At 44.1% G+C, this 19980-nt stretch overlaps 1 protein-coding gene across 1 annotated transcript in view; it reads right to left on the bottom strand.

Annotated features, from left to right (window-relative positions):
- The window catches only part of LOC149470067 (guanine nucleotide-binding protein subunit alpha-15-like), a 114364-nt gene that overhangs the window by 64855 nt on the left and 29529 nt on the right, over positions 1-19980 (bottom strand). Inside the window, exons 2-3 of the mRNA XM_089667132.1 lie at positions 19448-19632; positions 7206-7360 (exon numbers count right to left, since the gene is read on the bottom strand). Of these exons, the coding sequence (XP_089523258.1) occupies positions 7206-7360; positions 19448-19632 (340 nt within the window). The remainder of the gene's footprint in view (positions 1-7205; positions 7361-19447; positions 19633-19980) is intronic.

Here is a 19980-nt window from a genome sequence, read left to right as displayed (position 1 = left end):
CAAGAACTATCAAGAAACAGGTAAGCTCACTGTAGGTCCTCAGAACTAGAAGACAAGGATTAAATGTGGAGTAAAGAGAATTCTCATTTGAAATTAAGCAATGTCCCTTTAAGAGTACTACAGTGTCTTCTGCACACTTGTTGGGGCCCAGTTGGTATGAGTTGAAGTGTGGAATATAGTTCCCCAGGATGGCAACACAAGGATAGTGAGGGAAAAAGGGAAGATTTGACATCCTTCCTCTTGGTGGTAGAGAATTAGTTTGGGGTCCTCTTTAAGGCCCTACATATAGGGCAGGCTTAAAATAGTGAATAGCAAGAATTGGCATAAGTGTGTAGAGACCAAAACAACTCCTTTGAATATCAAAGGCAAAATGAACAGTAGTAGGAATCCTGCTTTGTTGAAAAAGCTAAACTTGTTGTTTCAGTTGACACTGCTGTGGCCTGGCCTGCAACTGTATGCCCTGCGGTCAGCTTGTATGATGAACTGTAATGCAGATGTATCCTGGCGATAGTGGCTGGGAGAACTGGGCCACAAACTGGGACAGCTATATGTAATGCTCACAACTATTGTAAGCAAATAGCTGCGGTGGCAAACTGTCAGTATTCACTTGGTTCATGGGTGCATGGTCTCGCTCACCCAATCAGAGTAGTCAGGCAGATCATAGCGATTCATCTTTCCCTGTAGCTGGGGTCAGTCCATAGACTCTCCGGCTTAGACTCAGCATTTTGTCTTGTCTCCTACTGTCATATCGGCCTGCTGGGCAGCATGGCAGACCGGATGGTCAATAGGCTCTTTCCACTCTTCCTCTCTCTCCAGCACCTGGCTCCGTGGCCCAGTTTGGCACTTCAGCCATCGCACACCTTCTTCTCCTTCAGTCTCTCCCCGCACTCACCTGGCCAATCTCCCATCCTTTGATATTTATATGCTTTCACCCACACGCTAACTTTCTTGGGAAATGTAGTCCCCAACATCCCCTGCTCACCAGCTGAGTCCTGCTATTCAGCATACAAGTTCCAGAGGGCTGTTCTGTCCATGTGAGTGACTCTGAATGGCAGGCCATCGCCATATAATGCCCATCTTAATGTATTGCAAGTAATAACATTTCAATGGGTTGCATACTCTCCCCAATTGAAATCTTTGGTCCTTTTCCCCCAGGTCGTGACAATCCTGGACAGTTTGCTTGGTGGCAAGCAAATGGCTTCCATGATATACATTCCATGCTCTCTCTCACTCGGATACTCGCCTTTGAAACTCTGCGCTCTTCTTACAATATCCCATTGCGGGAACATTTTGGATACCTTGAACTCCGCCACTTTATCAGTACATTAATACAGACACATTCGGGACCCTACAGGTTGACCCCCTTTGAAAGTCAATGTAGACATAGACCCCATGCTCTGGGCTTAATTTCCCTGGTGTCTACTCTTCCATTATTTCTCATAGAACTCCTCCAGTCCGTTCTTATCATCAGCGTTGGCAGTTGGAACTTGGGGGCACTCTAGATCAGGAGGATTGGCGGATCATGACCCAACAATTATCCAAATGTTCTAGGAATGTTATCATTCTAGAAAATGCCTATAAGGTTCTTTATAGATGGTATAACATGCCTGCTTGTCTGGCTCGTTTTATTACCACATATTCCCCGACTTGCTTTCGGGGTTGTCAACAAACGGGTAACATGGTCCATATTTGGTGGACTTGCCCCAAGGTGTGCAGATTGTGGATCAGAGTTTACGCCCTTCTCTGCACTATGTTTCACACAGACATTAAGTGCAACCCGTACGAAGCGCTGTTATTTAACCCATTATTGGGCATACTTCATCCCGAACGGCAGCTGGCATCGCACTTATTCATGGCCACCAAGTTGACGATTGCGAGGGCTTGGAAGACTCCCCTCCTCAGCTTCGAGGCTGTCAAAAACTGGATGAACTTTATAATGGTCAATGAAAAGTTGACAGCTATACTGCTAGACACCCATACAAACTTTTTACAGACATGGCGTCCTTGACTTGATATAGCTCAACTATCGAGATTCGACCAGTCCCTCTTGTTAATATAAACCTTACATACCAGTTTATTTTTTCTCCTTTTTTATTTCTTTTTTCTGTGCTGAGGAACCCCTGGAGCCCCCCCCCCCCCTTTTTTTTTTCCTTTGTTGTTGTTTGTTTGTTTGTCTTCTTTCTCTTCGCTCCTTTCTTTCCTCTTGTTTAGTCTGTCTTCTTCAGGCTATTTGTGTTGATTGTGATTCCTGTTTTGAGCCCCGTACCAGCAACACTGCATCCATGTGCTGGACTCCTTTGAGAGCCCTGCGTGTTAAGTACCTCTCCGTATTCAGAGAGGTTCCTTCTCCTATTCTTCTCGCATTCTGTATGCTGATACAGTAACAATTTTTCCTTAGAGTTTATTATGTTATTGGTCTCTAAATGTTTAACATTTCTGCAATTTATTGTGTTTTCGTCCTATACGGCACTTATGTACGCAGTTTATTTTCATGCTTTCTCATCAGTACATATTCTGTATTATCGAATCCTTTGCATGTTATATTCCTGCTGGTCATTATATATGTTTTTGACTGATTCTCTGCTGTTTCCTATTCTATAATAAAATTCTTTGTAAAAGAAAATAAATCTTTGGTCCCCAAAGAACTGGAACATTTCAATGGGTTACATATAAATGAAGAAAGACTGAAAATTTTGAAAAAACCCCAATATTTTCTACTTTATGTTATAAAACATATCCAATAAAATAAAAATCTAATTTCTTTTTTTTTTAAATTTAAAAACTTTTTTTAAATTTATTTGTATTCTGCTACACATGTTGGCTGCTTTGGGGCCCAAAGCAGCTGTCCTATACTTGCCAACTGTCCCGGTTTACATTCCCTTGTCCCTTGAAGTCTTCGTCCTGCAGTGTGTCCCGATATCTCAGTGTGAAGGGCTGTCACTTATGCTGCCTAGCTCTGCCCTATTGCCATGTACAGATGATTCATGTGTGTAGACAGCGTCAGCATTCACAATGCTCTAAATAACTGGCGTTCATATGTAAATAGTGGTGGCATTCATATGTATATTATGCCCTCTGAGGTTCCAGCCAAAATCACATCTGCTGAATGTTGCCCACTGGAGAGGTAAACAGGGGCATGCTTGAAAGTCCTGCCTGCAACTGTAGTAACTGTACCTATCATCAACCTGTTATGCAAATGTGTGGGGGTGTGCAGAGGTAGGCAGAAAAGGAATTACAATTTGTGGTGCACAGGTGAGCAAGGAGGGGATGTACAGAGGTAAGGAAGGTGTGTGCAAAGATGAGCAGAGGAGGCATGTAGAGTTAATGTGGGGAGGAGGTTGGAGTGGAGAGCATGAGGAAGGTTTGGGGTGCAGAGGTTAGCAGGGAAATTTAGGATGCAAATGTGTACTGGCAGGGTGGATAAAGATGTATGTCACGTGTAGGGCAGCCCATTCATTTCAATGGGCTGTTCCATGTGCTAGAAATCCAGAAAAAATCCCCTTTTCAGAATCGCACCAAGCCACACAGTGCCACAGCACCATGAATTTTGGTGCATCTAAAAACACGGACCTCAGCAGATACGTGAGGGTGTCATTAACAATTAATGGCACTGATGAGAGTCTGCTAAAGGGCAGCATGTTTCTGTAGTGTCAGGAAAGTGCTCTTGCATTCGTTCCCGACACACACAAATATGAACATAGGCTAAATATCTCAATTACATCAGTAATACCTTCTCATTACATTGGGGCATGGTGTAGAATCCTTTCATTCACACTAGTGGTCAGTGGGAATGTCCCCCTTACATTGATGTTCAGTGTAAATGACTCCTACATTGGTGGTCACTGTGAATGCTCCTTTTACATTGGTGGTCAGTGTACATCCTCTTTACATTTGTGGCCAGTGTAGAAACTCCTCTTTATATTGACAGTTGGTAAAAAATTCTAACTTGCATTTGTGGTCCCTTACATTGGTGGTCCATGTAGAAGACCCCCGTAAATTGGTGGTCAGTGTAAATTCCTGCATACATTGATGGCCAGTGCAGAAATGTACTGGCTGTTGGTGTAAAATCCCCCATCACATTGGTGGTCAGTGTAAATTCCCCTTTACATTGGTGGTAGGTGCAGAATTGACCTAACACTGGTGGTCAGTGTAAATCCCCCCTTACATTGGTCATCATTGTAAATCCCCCCTAACATTGCTGGTTAGTGTAGACATGTCACCTCCCATCTCCACCCAGCACTGCCACTGATGCCATCCACCCCAAGCACTGCAACTGATCCCATCCCCCCACCTGCACTGTCACTCATCCCATTCCCCAGCATTGCCACTGATCCCATCTCCCCCACCACTGCCACTGACCTGATCAACCCCCTAGCACTGCCACTAATCCCAGGAGTCCTAGGAGCCCTAGAAGTTATCTGTCTATTGATAGGTCCCCTCACCTCAGTCCATGGTGTGCAGACAGTGAGGAGATGATGTGCTGTAACCTTCAGCAACCAATCAGTGAGACATAATTAAGTGCTGTAACCTCTAACAACCTATCAGTGAGCTGTAATGATGTGCTGTAACCTCTAGCAATCAATAAGTAAGTGGTAATGATGCACAGTAACCAATCAGTGAGTGGTAATGATGTGCAGTAACTGCTAGCAACCAATCAGTGAGTGGTAATGATGTGCAGTGACCTCTAGCAACCAGTGACCGGTAATGATGTGCACTAACCTCTAGCAACCAATCAGTGAGCAGTAAGGATTTGCAGTAAGCTCTAGCAATCAATCAGTGAGTAGTAATGATGTGCAGTAACCTCTAGCAACCAATCAGCAAGCAGAAATAATGTGCTGTATCTTCTAGCAACTAATCAGTGAGCCATAATGTGTACTGTAACCTCTAGCAACCAGTCAGCGAGCAGTAATGATATGCTGTAACCTCCTGCAACCAATAGCAATTTCTGCCTGATCTGCTGCAGTAAACTGATTTTGAGTCTAGCTGCTATGTATTGTATGTCTCAGAGCAGGTGGAGAGCAAAATTGCATGGGGGGCCCAAGAAAATGTTTGCAAAGGGTCCAATCAATATTAAAGACGGCACTGATTACTATAATGCAATCAGACAATATATAGTATATATAAAGTAATAAATATGGGCCTCATTTTCTTTCTTTTTTTCTTTGCTGCTAAATGCTACAGCAAAGGAAAAAATACACTGTGCTGTTGGCATTTGGGAATGTCAAAATGTAGTTCTCATTCACAATTCAGCGACCTGGCTTTTCACAGGTCCAGTATCCATCCCCCTGAACACTGTTCCATTAAACAGTACAGCTCAGGGAGGAAGAATGCTGATTCTTCTAAATACTGCCAGCAGAATGTATTTTAACCCTTACTGGAGCATTTAGCAGTCAAAAAAATAGTAAATCAAACTTCAAATTTATGAATATACAGCCTGACTGCGTTACAGTAATAAATAGAAAGGATTAAGCTGGGCTTTAATAAACCCTCTGAAAAAGAACCTTTACTCATCAGATTAACCCCTGCGGAGTTTAGTGGTGAAGCTTATTTTCCTTATTACTGATGCTCAGAAACACATATAGAGGTGGATTTGCTAAAGGCAAATAGACGGTGTACTTGTAAGTGCAGTTGCTCTTAAAGTGTAGTTGCTCCATAGCTTAGTAAATGAGGTACAGCTTCACTTTGCAAAGGATACACAATCACATGCAGGAAAAATACAATTAAAAATCAGCATTTTTTCTTGCACATGAATGGATGATAGAAGTCAGCAGCACTTCCCATCATTTACTAAGTTCTGGAGGAACTGAGATTGCAGAGTGCACAGTCTATTTGCCTTTACTAAATCAGCCCCACAGTTTAAAACTGGCCATACACTAGATTTGTATTTTTAGGCTGAAAGAAACAAATCTAAAAACAAAAAAAAACAGATTCCTCGATCCACACTAATAGTTATTGCAGAATGTATTTGTAAAATTTCGAAGTAGCTCTTTTAGAAGTTAGCTGCAAATGCTAATATCCATTATAAAGTGGTACCAGGGTACAGGGTGGCATGTAATTGATTAAGAGAGGTAAGTATGGTGGGATGGAAAGGGGGGGGGATGCTCTCTGGCACCTTCACCTTGGGTACTAAAGGACATTATTCTATCCATCTTTGAGGTAAAGGCAATGCAGCTCAGACGGTGAAGATCACTGGGTCAGTGCTAAAGGTATGACATCTAGTAGGCAGCACTTCAGGGTTGGGGGAACTTATCATTCAGTTGTACTTTAAACCCCATTTAATTTACAGAAAAGTCTGACTTAGCACATATGTAAATGTGTACAAAGAGCTGTTACTTTACCTTTTAGCTACTGATTAAATATCACGCCTGATATTTATCGGTAAGGTTATTTGCTAAATTTTATTCTTTCCTTTCTTAACAGGCTTGTGAATCTTGTCAACTTCACAAAATGTAAAATCTGCTTTAAAGCTGAGATATTAATAAAAATGGCTTGCTTTTATTGCTCTTTGTACTGTTTAGTACTTCAAAATTAATTTATTTACGTCTCGTGTGGTCTAACACATTATCTGAATCAAATATCCAGTAACAGAAAGAAAAGTTGATATGCTGAACATTCCTATCTGGGCCTATAGGCTTTTTTAGTGAAATCTTTCCTGTATAGTCTTTATTATTTTACATGCAGCCAGAATTTTACTATCCTATTCTGTTGTAACAAGTGTTACATTTAAGGCCTCTAGGTACCAGATGCTTAGTCCTTGTTAAAGTAATTTCATGGATAGTTCTGGCCTTTATTCATTCTTGTTCTCTTTATCTATGCAGACACTCCATTTACGTCAACATGAGTCATTTTTTTTTCTCGGTTGTGATGCAATTCTCCTCCAATGAAACTTGCTGACAAATTAGGTGTATGACTCATAGAATAATTGCAGGAACAATTACATTACTATGAAATAAGAAAACAATAAAATGTATAATTGATGGTGTTCTCAGGGTTAAATATATATTATATATGTGGAGACTGAAAATCTACAGAAACTTTCCAGAACCCTATTCTTAAAGTAGAACCTCAGCCTATTTTGTTTTTAGATTATGATAGAGCTTTGAAGGGTTACAACCTCTCAGGTTTTTAGAGTTGTCTGTGTTCCACTGGGGAGGTTTGAAACATCATATTTCTCATAGATTCTAGTCCCTCTCTCATGATCTTACTAGTAAGCAGAGTCAAGCAGATGAAATTCTCTTCTTTTCTCATAACACTTGCGCACACCAGGATCACTCCATATTTTCTTTATGGCGGTAGCATGATGTTTTTCTAATTGCTTTACATTATTTACATCCAAACTTTTGATCAGCTCCCCATTCATCTATGAAGAGAGAATATAATGACATTGTCAGTGAGGAATGAAGAGCAGAATTTAATTCTAAGAATGAGAATCATCAATGTTTCTCAAATATATTAAATAATGCTTCCCTTTGCAAAAAAAAAAAATATATATATAATATAAAAAAGTAAAAAAAAAAAAAATTATATATATATATATATACTGTAATATCTATATATCTATCTATATATAAATATATAGTGAAGGAAATAAGTATTTGATCCCTTGCTGATTTCTAATGTTTGCCCACTCACAAGGAAATGATCAGTCTACAAATCGAATGGTAGGTGTATTGTAACAGAATAGCAACAAAAAATTCAAAAGAAATGCATGTCTAACAAATTATGCACTGATTTGCATGTTCATGAGGGAAATAAGTATTTGATCCCCTATCATTCAGCAGGATTTCTGGCTACCAGGTGTCTTTCACACAGGTAACAAGCTGAGATTAGAAGCAGTCTCTTAAAGGGAGTGCTGCTAATCTCATTTTGTTACCTGTATAAAAGACACCTGTCCACAGGAGCAATCAAACAATCAGATTCCAAACTCTCCACCATGGCAAAGACCAAAGAGCTGTCCAAGGATGTCAGGGACAAGATTGTTGTCAGGGCTCCCGGGTATGACCAGAGGTGTGTGACTGACACAGGGAAACGCAGACTTCAGATATGTTATAAACAATGTAATTTATTAACACTAACCATACAAACATAAACGCAGTGCAATACTAAAACATAACACAGTGCAAACAAACCAACCAACCACCCACAGATAACAGTACATACAATGCAAGCATCGTCAGGCAGGCCGGGTCAATATCAGTCGGGCAGGTAGGTACAGGGGGAGCGAGCGGAGAATGGTCGGGGGCACAGGCCAGGTTCAGCAGGTAGCGGGCAGCGTGGTACAGAGGGTCAGGCAGAGGAGAATGGTCAGACAAGCCAGGGATCAGAGCAGGGTCAGCAGAGAATCAGACAGGAACAGGGAGCAGGAACAGGATGCAGGGCCCAAGAGAAACACAACACCAAGGCAGAGTCTGCAGGTCTGAATGTCCCTTAAATACACCAGTATAATTAGTTCCAGGTGTTTGACTGGCTGCAAGGTTGAGTCTCAGATTGCTGGGAGCACCCGCTGGCCAGCCCTGGTACTGCAGCTCCTAAGGCAGCTGAGTCCCACTATTGCTGGCCAGTCCATTCCTGACAGTACCCCCCCCTCAAGGAGCGGCCTCAGGACGCTCCAAACAGTCCTAGCTGGGCAAAATGTTCCACCGCCCGGGTCTGGTAACTGGCGGGATATCAAAGACTGGCACACCGGGCAGGACTCCGGGCAGCGGCACACCGGGCAGAGGCACATCGGGCAGGACTCCGGGCAGAGGCACATCGGGCAGGACTCCGGGCAGAGGCACATCGGGCTGGACTCCGGGCAGAGGCACATCGGGCTGGACTCCGGGCAGAGGCACATCGGGCTGGACTCCGGGCAGAGGCACTCCGGGCAGCGGCACACCGGGCAGAGGCACATCGGGCTGGACTCCGGGCAGAGGCACATCGGGCCGGACTCTGGGCAGAGGCACATCGGATTACCAGGCGAAGCAGCAGGCAGCGGGCCACCAGGCGAAGCAGCAGGCACCGGGCCCCCAGGCGGAGCAGCAGGCACCGGGCCCCCAGGCGGAGCAGCAGGCACCGGGCCCCCAGGCGGAGCAGCAGGCAGCGGGCCACCGGGCGGAGCAGCAGGCAGCGGGCCCCCGGGCAGAGCAGCAGGCAGCGGGCCCCCAGGGGGAGCAGCAGGCACCGGGCCCCCGGGCGGGGCAACAGGCATCGGGCCCCCGGGCGGGGCAACCGGCATCGGGTCCCCAGGCGGGGCGACCGGCATCGGGCCTCCAGGCGGAGCGGCGGGCGCCGGGCCCCCAGGAGGGGCGACAGGTGTCGGGCCCCCAGGCGGGGCGACAGGCGTCGGGCCCCCAGGTGGGGCGACAGGCTTCGGGCCCCAGGCGGGGCGACAGGCATCGGGCCCCCAGACGGGGCGACAGGCATCGGGTCCCCAGGCGGAGCGGCGGGCGCCGGGCCCCCAGGAGGGGCGACAGGCATCGGGCCCCCAGGCGGGGCGACAGGCATCGGGCCCCCAGGCGGGGCGACAGGCATCGGACCCCCAGGTGGAGCGACAGGTCTCGGGCCCTCAGGCGGAGCGGCGGGCCCCCAGGCGGAGCGACAGGTCTCGGGCCCCCAGGCGGAGCGACAGGTCTCGGGCCCTCAGGCGGAGCGGCGGGCGCCGGACCCCCAGGCGGAGCGACAGGTCTCGGGCCCTCAGGCGGAGCGGCGGGCGCCGGACCCCCAGGCGGAGTGACAGGTCTCGGGCCCTCAGGCGGAGCGGCAGGCGCCGGACCCCCAGGTGGAGCGACAGGTCTCAGGCCCTCAGGCGGAGCGACAGGTCTCAGGCCCCCAGGCGGGGCAGCGGGCGCCGGACCCCCAGGCGGAGCGACAGGTCTCGGGCCCCCAGGCGAAGCGGCGGGCACCGAGTCACCAGGCACGACAGTGGGCTCCGAGTCAACTGGCATGACCGCTGGCACTGGGTCAGACATTGGATCGTCTGGCTGGACAGCGGGTCACCAGGCATCAGGTCATTTGGCTCGACAGCAGGCACCACGTCATCTGGCAAGGCAGTGGGCTCCGAGTCAACTGGTATGACCGCGGGCACTGGGTCAGACATTGGATCGTCTGACTGGACAGCGGGCATCGGGTCACCAGGTATGACAGCGGGCACTGGGTCACCAGGCATCAGGTCATTTGGCTTGCCAGCGGGCACCGCATCATCTGGCAAGGCAGTGGGCACCGGGTCACCAGGCATTGGATCGTCTGGCTCGACAGCGGGCATCGGGTCACCAGGTATGACAGCGGGCCCTGGGTCACCAGGCATCAGGTCATTTGGCTCGCCAGCCGGCACCGCGTCATCTGGCAAGGCAGTGGGCACCGAGTCACCAGGTACGACAGCGGGCTCTGAGTCAATTGGCACGACAGCGGGCACCGGGTCATCAGGTACCGGATTGTCTGGCTCGACCGTGGGTATCGGGTCACCAGGTATGACAGCGGGCACCGGGTCATCAGGTACCGGATTGTCTGGCTCGACAGCGGGCACTGGATCAGGTACCGGATCGTCTGGATCAACAGCGGGTATCGAGTCAACTGGCCTAATAGGATCGTCAGGCTGGATCAGTTCATCATGCTGGGTAGAGGCATCAGGCTGAATGCCGGCGTCCGGCTGAGTAGAGGCTTCAGGCCGAGTAGAGGCATCAGGCCGAATAGAGGCATCAGGCCGAGTAGAGGCTTCAGGCCGAGTAGAGGCTTCAGGCCGAGTAGAGGCATCAGGCCGAGTAGAGGCTTCAGGCCGAGTAGAGGCTTCAGGCCGAGTAGAGGCTTCAGGCTGAGTAGAGGATTCAGGCTGAGTACAGGCATCAGGCTGAGTAGAGGATTCAGGCTGAGTAGAGGCTTCAGGCTGAACCACGGAAGGCAGGTTCACCGGTTTGGATACTGGCAGGATGGTATTGGTTGGAAAGAATTTTTGCTTTTTTCTGGTTTTAACTACTGGAGCACTGCAAGTAAACGCAGGTCTGCAAACGAATGGAGCAGCTGGAGACAGAGAAGAACTGGAGGATGGAACAGGAGAGGGAGCAGTTGCTACAGAGGGCTTTTTTACAGGGTTAAAGGCAGGATAGGTGCAGCGAGTGGGAACAGGGTACTGACATGCGGTAGATAGCAGGGCAGGAGGAGCTGTTGGGAATGCAGGAATAGAGTTTTGAGGAAATAGATTAGAAGCAGGACTGGGTCTTTGTAAGCTGACTGAGGCTGGGTGTAACAAATCTGTCCATGTCTGCAGTATGGGTTGAACAAAGCTGAGCTTACACAAAGCCTGTCTGACCAAAGATTGCACTGCGTTTATACAATCTCTTAGTACCTGTGGTGAACATGTGGAATAACGCTCCAGAAAGTAATCCACATCATCCTCTAATAACCATACCAGGGACTCTACCTGGTCGGCACTAAATGGTGGCAAAAATTCATCCCTGCATTCGGGGGTACCAGATGAAACCAACTCAGCACAAACCTCAATCAAAGGCTGCACCTCAGAGAACTCTGTGCCCTGATCTACTAGAACATGAGCGAGCCGTATACATTCTAGCAGTTCATCCCAGGTATACTCCTTCAGAGTTTGATAAGCATACTCCCTGTCATCAAACACTAGCAGATATAAATACGCAACCTCATCCAGACCCATCCTTCCCATCAACAAGCCAAGATGGCTTCCCTGTGCAGCCACTTCTGGTCAGGATTGGCCTTGGTGTAATGTCAGGGCTCCCGGGTATGACCAGAGGTGTGTGACTGACGCAGGGAAACGCAGACTTCAGATATGTTATAAACAATGTAATTTATTAACACTAACCATACAAACATAAACGCAGTGCAATACTAAAACATAACACAGTGCAAACAAACCAACCAACCACCCACAGATAACAGTACATACAATGCAAGCGTCGTCAGGCAGGCCGGGTCAATATCAGTCGGGCAGGTAGGTACAGGGGGAGCAAGCGGAGAATGGTCGGGGTCACAGGCCAGGTTCAGCAGGTAGCGGGCAGCGTGGTACAGAGGGTCAGGCAGAGGAGAATGGTCAGACAAGCCAGGGATCAGAGCAGGGTCAGCAGAGAATCAGACAGGAACAGGGAGCAGGAACAGGATGCAGGGCCCAAGAGAAACACAACACCAAGGCAGAGTCTGCAGGTCTGAATGTCCCTTAAATACACCAGTATAATTAGTTCCAGGTGTTTGACTGGCTGCAAGGTTTAGTCTCTGATTGCTGGGAGCACCCGCTGGCCAGCCCTGGTACTGCAGCTCCTAAGGCAGCTGAGTCCCACTATTGCTGGCCAGTCCATTCCTGACAATTGTAGACCTACACAAGGCTGGACTGGGCTACTCAACTCTCCGTGTTTGGAGGAGGAGGAATGCTGCCTATGACCCCAAGAACACCATCCCAACTGGCAAACATGGTGGTGGAAACATTCTGCTTTGGGGTTGTTTTTCTGCTAAGGGGTCAGGACCACTGCACCACATCAAAGGGACGATGGACAGGGCAATGTACCATCAAATCTTGGGTGAGAATCTTCTTCCCTCAGCCAGGGCATGTTCCAGCATGACAATGACCCAAAACACATGGCCAGGGCAACAAAGGAGTGGCTCAAGAAGAAGCACATTAAGATCCTGAAGCGGTCTAACCAGTCTCCAGACCTTAATCCGATTGAAAATCTGTGGAGGGAGCTGAAAGTTCGAGTTGTCAAACGTCAGCCACCAAACCTAAAGGACTTGGAGAGGATCTGCCAAGAGGAGTGGGCCTCCTGAGATGTGTGCAAACCTGGTGGCCAACTACAGGAAACGTCTGACCTCTGTGATTGCCAACAAGGGATTTGCCACCAAGTACTAAGTCATGTTTTGCGAAGGGGATCAAATACTTATTTCCGTGATGAACATGCAAATCAGTGCATAATTTGTTAGACATGCATTTCTTTTGAATTTTTTGGTTGCTATTTTGTCTCTCAGTGTTACAATACACCTACCATTCAATTTTTAGACTGATCATTTCTTTGTGAGTGGGCAAACATTCAAAATCAGCAGGGGATCAAATACTTATTTCCTTCACTGTATATATATATATATATATATATAATATTATTTGACTTGGTAGTTTTCTTTTGGTTCAGTATAGCCCAGTCAGGGTTCAGGAGCTTCAAACCTTTGCAGAGTTTTGAGTGGGATGAAGCTTTCAATCTTAGGTCCACGTTTTGGTGGTGAGAAGCACACACAAACTGTGCATCTTTGCACAGTCCATATGGTAAGGATGTTGGGTAGTGTTCAGAGCTTCACACTCCTCAGGAGCCCATGAGGCTACAAGACAGCTGCCAGACAGAGGCTCTAGGCCAGACATTCAAAACAATGGCATTGCAAGCTTAAGCCAAAAGGCAGAATGAAGCATCTGTGGTGTTTGTAGCTTTGAAAAAGGAATGCTGAAATCCCTGAGAGGATAGGAATCAGATCGGTAGTTACTGGTTGAAGACCATGATGCCTTTTAAAATTTGGGTACTACATCTGCTTTGCACCAATCAGCAGACTAACAAATGTTTAATTCAAACTATGTTATTGGTTATTTCCAGAAGAGATAACACAAAGAATACTGTAAAAATACAGAGTAAAGATACTTTTAAGAAAATGTGAGGGATTGAATGTAAATAATACCGTTTTTGTTGGAGTCAGAAACATTATACTCAAATAATTGTTAATGCTGTACTTAGTGCACACTAAGACAGTATAAGAATCACAAAACATTAAGAATGTATTGATTTGTGAGCTGTTTTAGTCTGGTTAAGTCTAAAAAGAGACTATACACAATAGTCTATACACAAGGGAAGAAAAAAGGGACATTAAGAGTTTAAGAAATTTAATTTCAGCCTTCAGAACCAATGAGTCCAGTAACAGATTTTTAATTTATTTTGTACCAAGCAACAGACTACAATTAGAAAAATTAGAAACAATAGCTTATAAATAACAAAAATAACCAAACTCAACTCTCTGAGGGCATGTGCATTTGCTCATAAGTTATTCATATTTACTTAGTCTAATAATTTTGACTATATTAATGATGAATCTTTACTTTTTAATTTATAAAACTTATAGTAAAAACTATTTTATATATTTAAATATATAATATATATATATTTAAATTATTTTTAGGTATTTGCCTTAGTTATTTTATAAATCTGTCCTTCATTTTTTTACCAACAAGTTTACAGCCTTTGCTGTATTCTTTGTAATTCTCCAAATGATAGGAATTTTCTATTAAAATATGTTTAGATGCCCCTAAACAATTGGCTTTTATAACCTTAAAACCTGAATATAAAATAAGTCCCTCTCTGGAATAAAAATGTGTGGAGTGGCAGGGAGGTATGGTTAAAACTTAAAAGTTAATTTGTGGAGCTTTAATGACTGAACACAGTTTTGTAACATAGGCATGTGTTCATGTAAAACTGTATATATTACCACAACTACTTAATGTATCCCGGTAAATTATACCTTGTCTTTTCAGGATAAATTTGGCCTTCATTTTGTGGTAAATAGTAATGGGTATCTCATATTCTCTATTATCAAAGGAAAACTACCCCCCCCCCCCCAAAAAAAAATCTAAACACATTGACACTAAATAAAAATAGTTTTTCCTACCTATAACCCACAGACCCTGCCCTTTGACCCCACCATTTGCCCATTACTTTTGATGAGGTTCTGATCGTTGACCCTGACCTTGACACTGACCCTGACACTAACCTAGATAAAACCCTGACCTAGCTATTTTATCTTTACTACACTTGATCTTAGCCAAAAGGCTGAGAAGCGATCTAGCTATTTTTTCTTTATTATTGATATTTATATTTTTACACACATTTTTTTTTCATTCTTCTCTGAGTAGGAGAAAAAGGTACAATGTATCTGTTTCTCCATTGGGAAGAGAAACTCCTGATATCACAGGCTATAATGGTGATCATATGATCAATATCCAATCCTCCCAGCTCCCAATCATTAGTACGAGACCTGGAGCTGTCCTTGACAGTTCGGTCACTGTGCTAAGAGTGAGACTTCAGCAGAAGCAGCAGTGTGCATTTATGTGCCATCTTGGATGAAGGCCCACCTCCACGATGCTGCATATATATGTGCTACTGGTGGGAACAGGTAAAATGCATGTAAGCCTGATCTTTCTTATGTTTTAGTAGAGTAGAAAATGGACAAAACCCCTGTCACAGTTTGATTGGGGAGATTCCCTTACCTTGAACAGGACATAAGAGAATATCACTACAAAGTGAAGGAACCTCATTACCAAAACAAGTAACCTCCTTTGGAAGATTATCTTTTTTCTGTTCCTGTGACAACTCAAAATGTTGTATATTCTGTCACTTCCAGTTTCAGTTCAATGGGCACAAGACAAATAGAAAGGGTAAACCTCCCCAGTGATGATAACAATTTTAAAAAATTACAGGGGTTCCAAGTCTATGTAATTCTATCCAAAACTACACTTTGGGGTCTACTATAAAAAAAATGAGTTGGACAAATATCACAAGCATTTGCCATCACGAATTCTGACTGTATTAACTTAGTAGTTACATACAGTTGTGTCCAAAATTATTCAACCCCCAATGCTGTAAAGGGGTTTAGGGACTATAGTGTACATTTGGAATTGTATTCAGAATCAAATCCTACAAGGACGTTGTAACTACCCAAATGCAACTAAAATGACATCAATTGTTTATGTAATACAGTAGTAAATGGTTCTTATGTGGTTTCTTCATTGCCACAATTATTCAACCCCTTAAAGACTACCACTCTGAAGAACAGAGGTTCATACAGGTGCTTTCCATCAGGTATTGAAAACACCTGTGGATGTCACCGAGCAGCAATCAAGCATAATAAGCACCAATTAGGCAGCTTTAAAATGACTGTGATACTCAGCTCCTTCTAGACATTTACTGGTGTGGTTACAAACATGGTGAAGGCAAGAGAATGGTCCAGGAAGACAAGAGAAGAGGTGATTTCTCTTCACAGGAAGGGCAATGGCTATAAGAAGATTGCAAAGATGTTAAACATACCAAGAGACACCTTAGGAAGCATCATTCGCAAATTCAAGGCAAAGGGCACTGTTGAAACGCTACCTGGTCGTGGCAGAAAGAAGATGCTGACTTCGACTGCTGTGCGCTACCTGAAGCGTAGAGTGGAGAGAAGTCCCCGTGTGACTGCTGAGGAACTGAGAAAAGATTTGTCAGATGTGGGTACAGAAGTTTCAGCCCAGACAATAAGACGCACACTGCGTAATGAAGGCCTCCGTGCCAGAACTCCCAGGCGTACCCCCTTGCTGTCTCCAAAGAATAAGAAGAGTCGACTGCAGTATGCCAAAAGCCATGTGGACAAACCACAAAAGTTGTGGGATAGTGTTCTGTGGACTGATGAAACAAAATTAGAACTGTTTGGGCCCATGGATCAACGCTATGTTTGGAGGAGGAAGAACAAGGCCTATGATGAAAAGAACACCTTGCCTACTGTGAAGCATGGTGGAGGGTCAATCATGCTTTGGGGCTGTTTTGCTTCTGCAGGTACAGGGAAGCTTCAGCGTGTGCAAGGTACCATGAATTCTCTTCAGTACCAGGAGATATTGGATGGAAACGTGATGCAGTCCGTCACACACCTGAGGCTTGGGAGACGTTGGACCTTTCAACAGGACAATGATCCCAAGCATACCTCCAAGTCCACTAGAGCATGGTTGCAGAGGAAAGGCTGGAACATTTTGGAGTGGCCATCGCAGTCACCAGACTTAAATCCGATTGAGAACCTCTGGTGGGACTTAAAGAAAGCAGTTGCAGTGCGCAAGCCTAAGAATGTGACTGAACTGGAGGCCTTTGCCCATGAAGAATGGGCGAAGATACCCGTAGATCGCTGCAAGACACTTGTGTCAAGCTATGCTTCACGTTTAAAAGCTGTTATAACTGTAAAAGGATGCTGTACTAAGTACTAAGATTGAATGTCACTTGGGGGTTGAATAAAACTGATAATGCTGTGAGCACAGAAAAGACATTTGTGGTTATTTCATTATAACTGTTATGTTATATTTGTCTGACCTACAAGTGCCTCTTTAATGTAAATGTAAGCAAGATGACTGAATGATCAAAAGCAATGTCAAACTGGCCAAAACACTCAATTTCAGTGGGGGTTGAATAATTTTGGACACAACTGTAGTTACACAGTTAGTCTGGCTGAAAAAAAGACAAAAGTCCATCCAGTTCAACCATTAAAATAAATAAATAAATAAATAATGGTTATAATCCTATACCCACAGTTGATCCAGAGGAAGTATGTTAATTTTCTATTATCTTCATTTCTATCTATTGCCCATAATGCACGATTTTCTTGATTTACAGTTGTGTTTAAAATAATAGCAGTGTGTTGAAAAAAGTGAATAAAGGTCAAAATCCTTCTAATAGCTTTTATTTCCATACACACAAATGCATTGGGAACACTACACATTCTATTCCAAATCAAGGCATGAAGAAAAATATATCAAATTTGTGTTGTTCCTCTAAAAAAATTGAAGAAAAGTGAATATTAGACTGTTCAAAAAAATTGCAGTGTTTTGTATTCTTCTTTACAAACTCAAACATTCACTATATAAACTGAAAAATGTTTGAAGATTTTGCTTTCCTTTGAATCACTTAATGAATATTTAGTTGTATAAGCACTGTTTCTGAGAACTGCTGTATATCTGTGTTGCACGGAGTCAACCAACTTCTGGCACCTGTGAACAGGTATTCCAGCCCAGGATGATTGGACTACATTCCACAGTTCTTCTCTATTTCTTGGTTTTGCCTCAGAAACTGCATTTTTGATGTCACCCCACAAGTTTTCTATTGGATTAAGATCCGGGGATTGGGCTGGCCACTCCATAACATCAATCTTGTTGGTCTGGAACCAAGATGTTGCACGTTTACTGGTGTGTTTGGGGTCGTTGTCTTGTTGGAACACCCATTTCAAAGGCATTTCCTCTGCAGCATAAGGCAGCATGACCTCTTCAAGTATTCTGATGTATTCAAACTGATCCATGATCCCTGGTATGCGATAAATAGGCCCAACACCGTAGTATGAGAAACATCCCCATATCATGATGCTTGCACAACCATGCTTCACTGTCTTCACAGTGTACTGTGGCTTGAATTCAGTGTTTGGGGGTCGTCTGACAAATTGTCTCTGGCCACTAGACCCAAAAAGAACAATCTTACTTTCATCAGTCCACAAAATGTTGCTCCATTTCTCTTTAGGCCAGTCAATGTGCTCTTTGGCAAATTGTAACCTCTTCAGCACGTCTTTTTTTCAACAGTGGGACTTTGCGGGGGCTTCTTGCAGATAGCTTGGCTTCACATAGGCGTCTTCTAATTGTAACAGTACTCACAGGTAACTTTAGACCTTCTTTGATCTTCCTGGAGCTGATTGTTGGCTGAGTCCTTGCCATTTTGGCTATTCTTCTATCCATTAGAATGGTAGTTTTTCGCTTTCTTCCATGTCTTTCAGGTTTTGGTTGCCATTTTAAAGCATTTGCAAACATTTTAGCTGAGCAGCCTATCATGTTCTGCACTTCTTTATATGTTTTCCCCTCTCCAATCAACTTTTTAATCAAGGTACGCTTTTCTTCTGAACAATGTCTGGAACGACCCATTTTCCTCAGAATTTCAGAGAGAAATGCACTGTAACCAGCATGTACAACATTTGCTGCCTTCCTTCCTTAAATAAGGGCAATAATTACCACCTGTTTTTCAAAGAATGAATGACCTCACTAATAGAACTCCACACTGCTATTATTTCGAACATGCCCCTTTCAATTAGTGATTCAATTACACAGAATCAGCAGCATGCATGTCATGACTGTTGGGTCTATTGGATTTCTATTACTCTACTACACCTGCTAGTAAATGATTTGCCATGTAGAAATATCATTTCTACCAAAAACAGTGATTGATCAGGTTAGTGATGTCTGACTGCTATTATTTTGAACACAACTGTAGGTATTTCAGGAAAAAAAGCATTTGGCCACTGGATTGCACTGGCAGTCAGAGTTAATGAACATATTAAGCAAAACCTATTCAGAATTTGTGATGTTTCGGCAAATGCTTGTGACATTGTAGATTACTACTTAATCATTAATATTTGGGGCTGTAACACACCAATAATATAATTGGTAGTGTGCACTTCCATATGTAAGTCCCACTGTAATGCCGCAACACTATCACACTCTCCACCAACATAATATTAATTTGCAATCACTTTTTACATAGAGACAGATACAATACTTTTAATATTTAGCCCGTGTCTCCAAAACAGAGCATTTATAGAAACTACATCAGCCCAATTTTGTAAATAATGAATCCCAAATTCTGGAATACCAATTAAATCATAATTAGAGCTGTTATCCAGTGTGTATCACGTTAACACTGCTCAGATACAACATTACCATGTTTTCTTGCAAGGTATAAGGCACTTGTAGAGTTTTCATTGCTCCCACCAAAGACTGAGCACAGGTAATTATGTTCTGATGCACAAGTATTGCATACATTCTGCGATCTTCTACTGAAAACCCAGTTCCATGGATGATTCGCATCTGCTTTATAAATGTGCTCTTTCCACTCTCTCCAGTTCCTATGGGAAAGACTACAAATTAGAACACTGCATTTGTTTAACAAACATTGTATAATTTTTTTTAAATCAACAACAAATTACTTAAAGATGGAGGTAGTACAAAAGAATATATCACCTACTTGGATTATTTGCCATGAAGTTCCCTTGTGCCATCTCTGATATCTACTTCCCTTCAATTTAACCTTACATCGTGGAGGTCCAGCTTAATCACAAGAGCCTTGAATAAAGAAGAAGCTGAAGCTCCACAATAAAATAGGGGAAGAAGCCTTAAAAAAAACTACAGCAACCCATCATATGTTAGCTTGTATGGTAACCAACATTAATTTAGTTATTTGCTGCATGGGACTT

Source organism: Staurois parvus, unplaced genomic scaffold (genome assembly GCF_062004578.1).
Source record: "Staurois parvus isolate SC_StPar_1 unplaced genomic scaffold, SC_StPar_1.0 ptg000053l, whole genome shotgun sequence".
Classification (NCBI taxonomy): Eukaryota; Metazoa; Chordata; class Amphibia; order Anura; family Ranidae; genus Staurois; species Staurois parvus.
The sequence above is the reverse complement of the archived record's forward strand: the minus strand, read 5'-3'. Positions and strand labels throughout refer to the sequence as shown.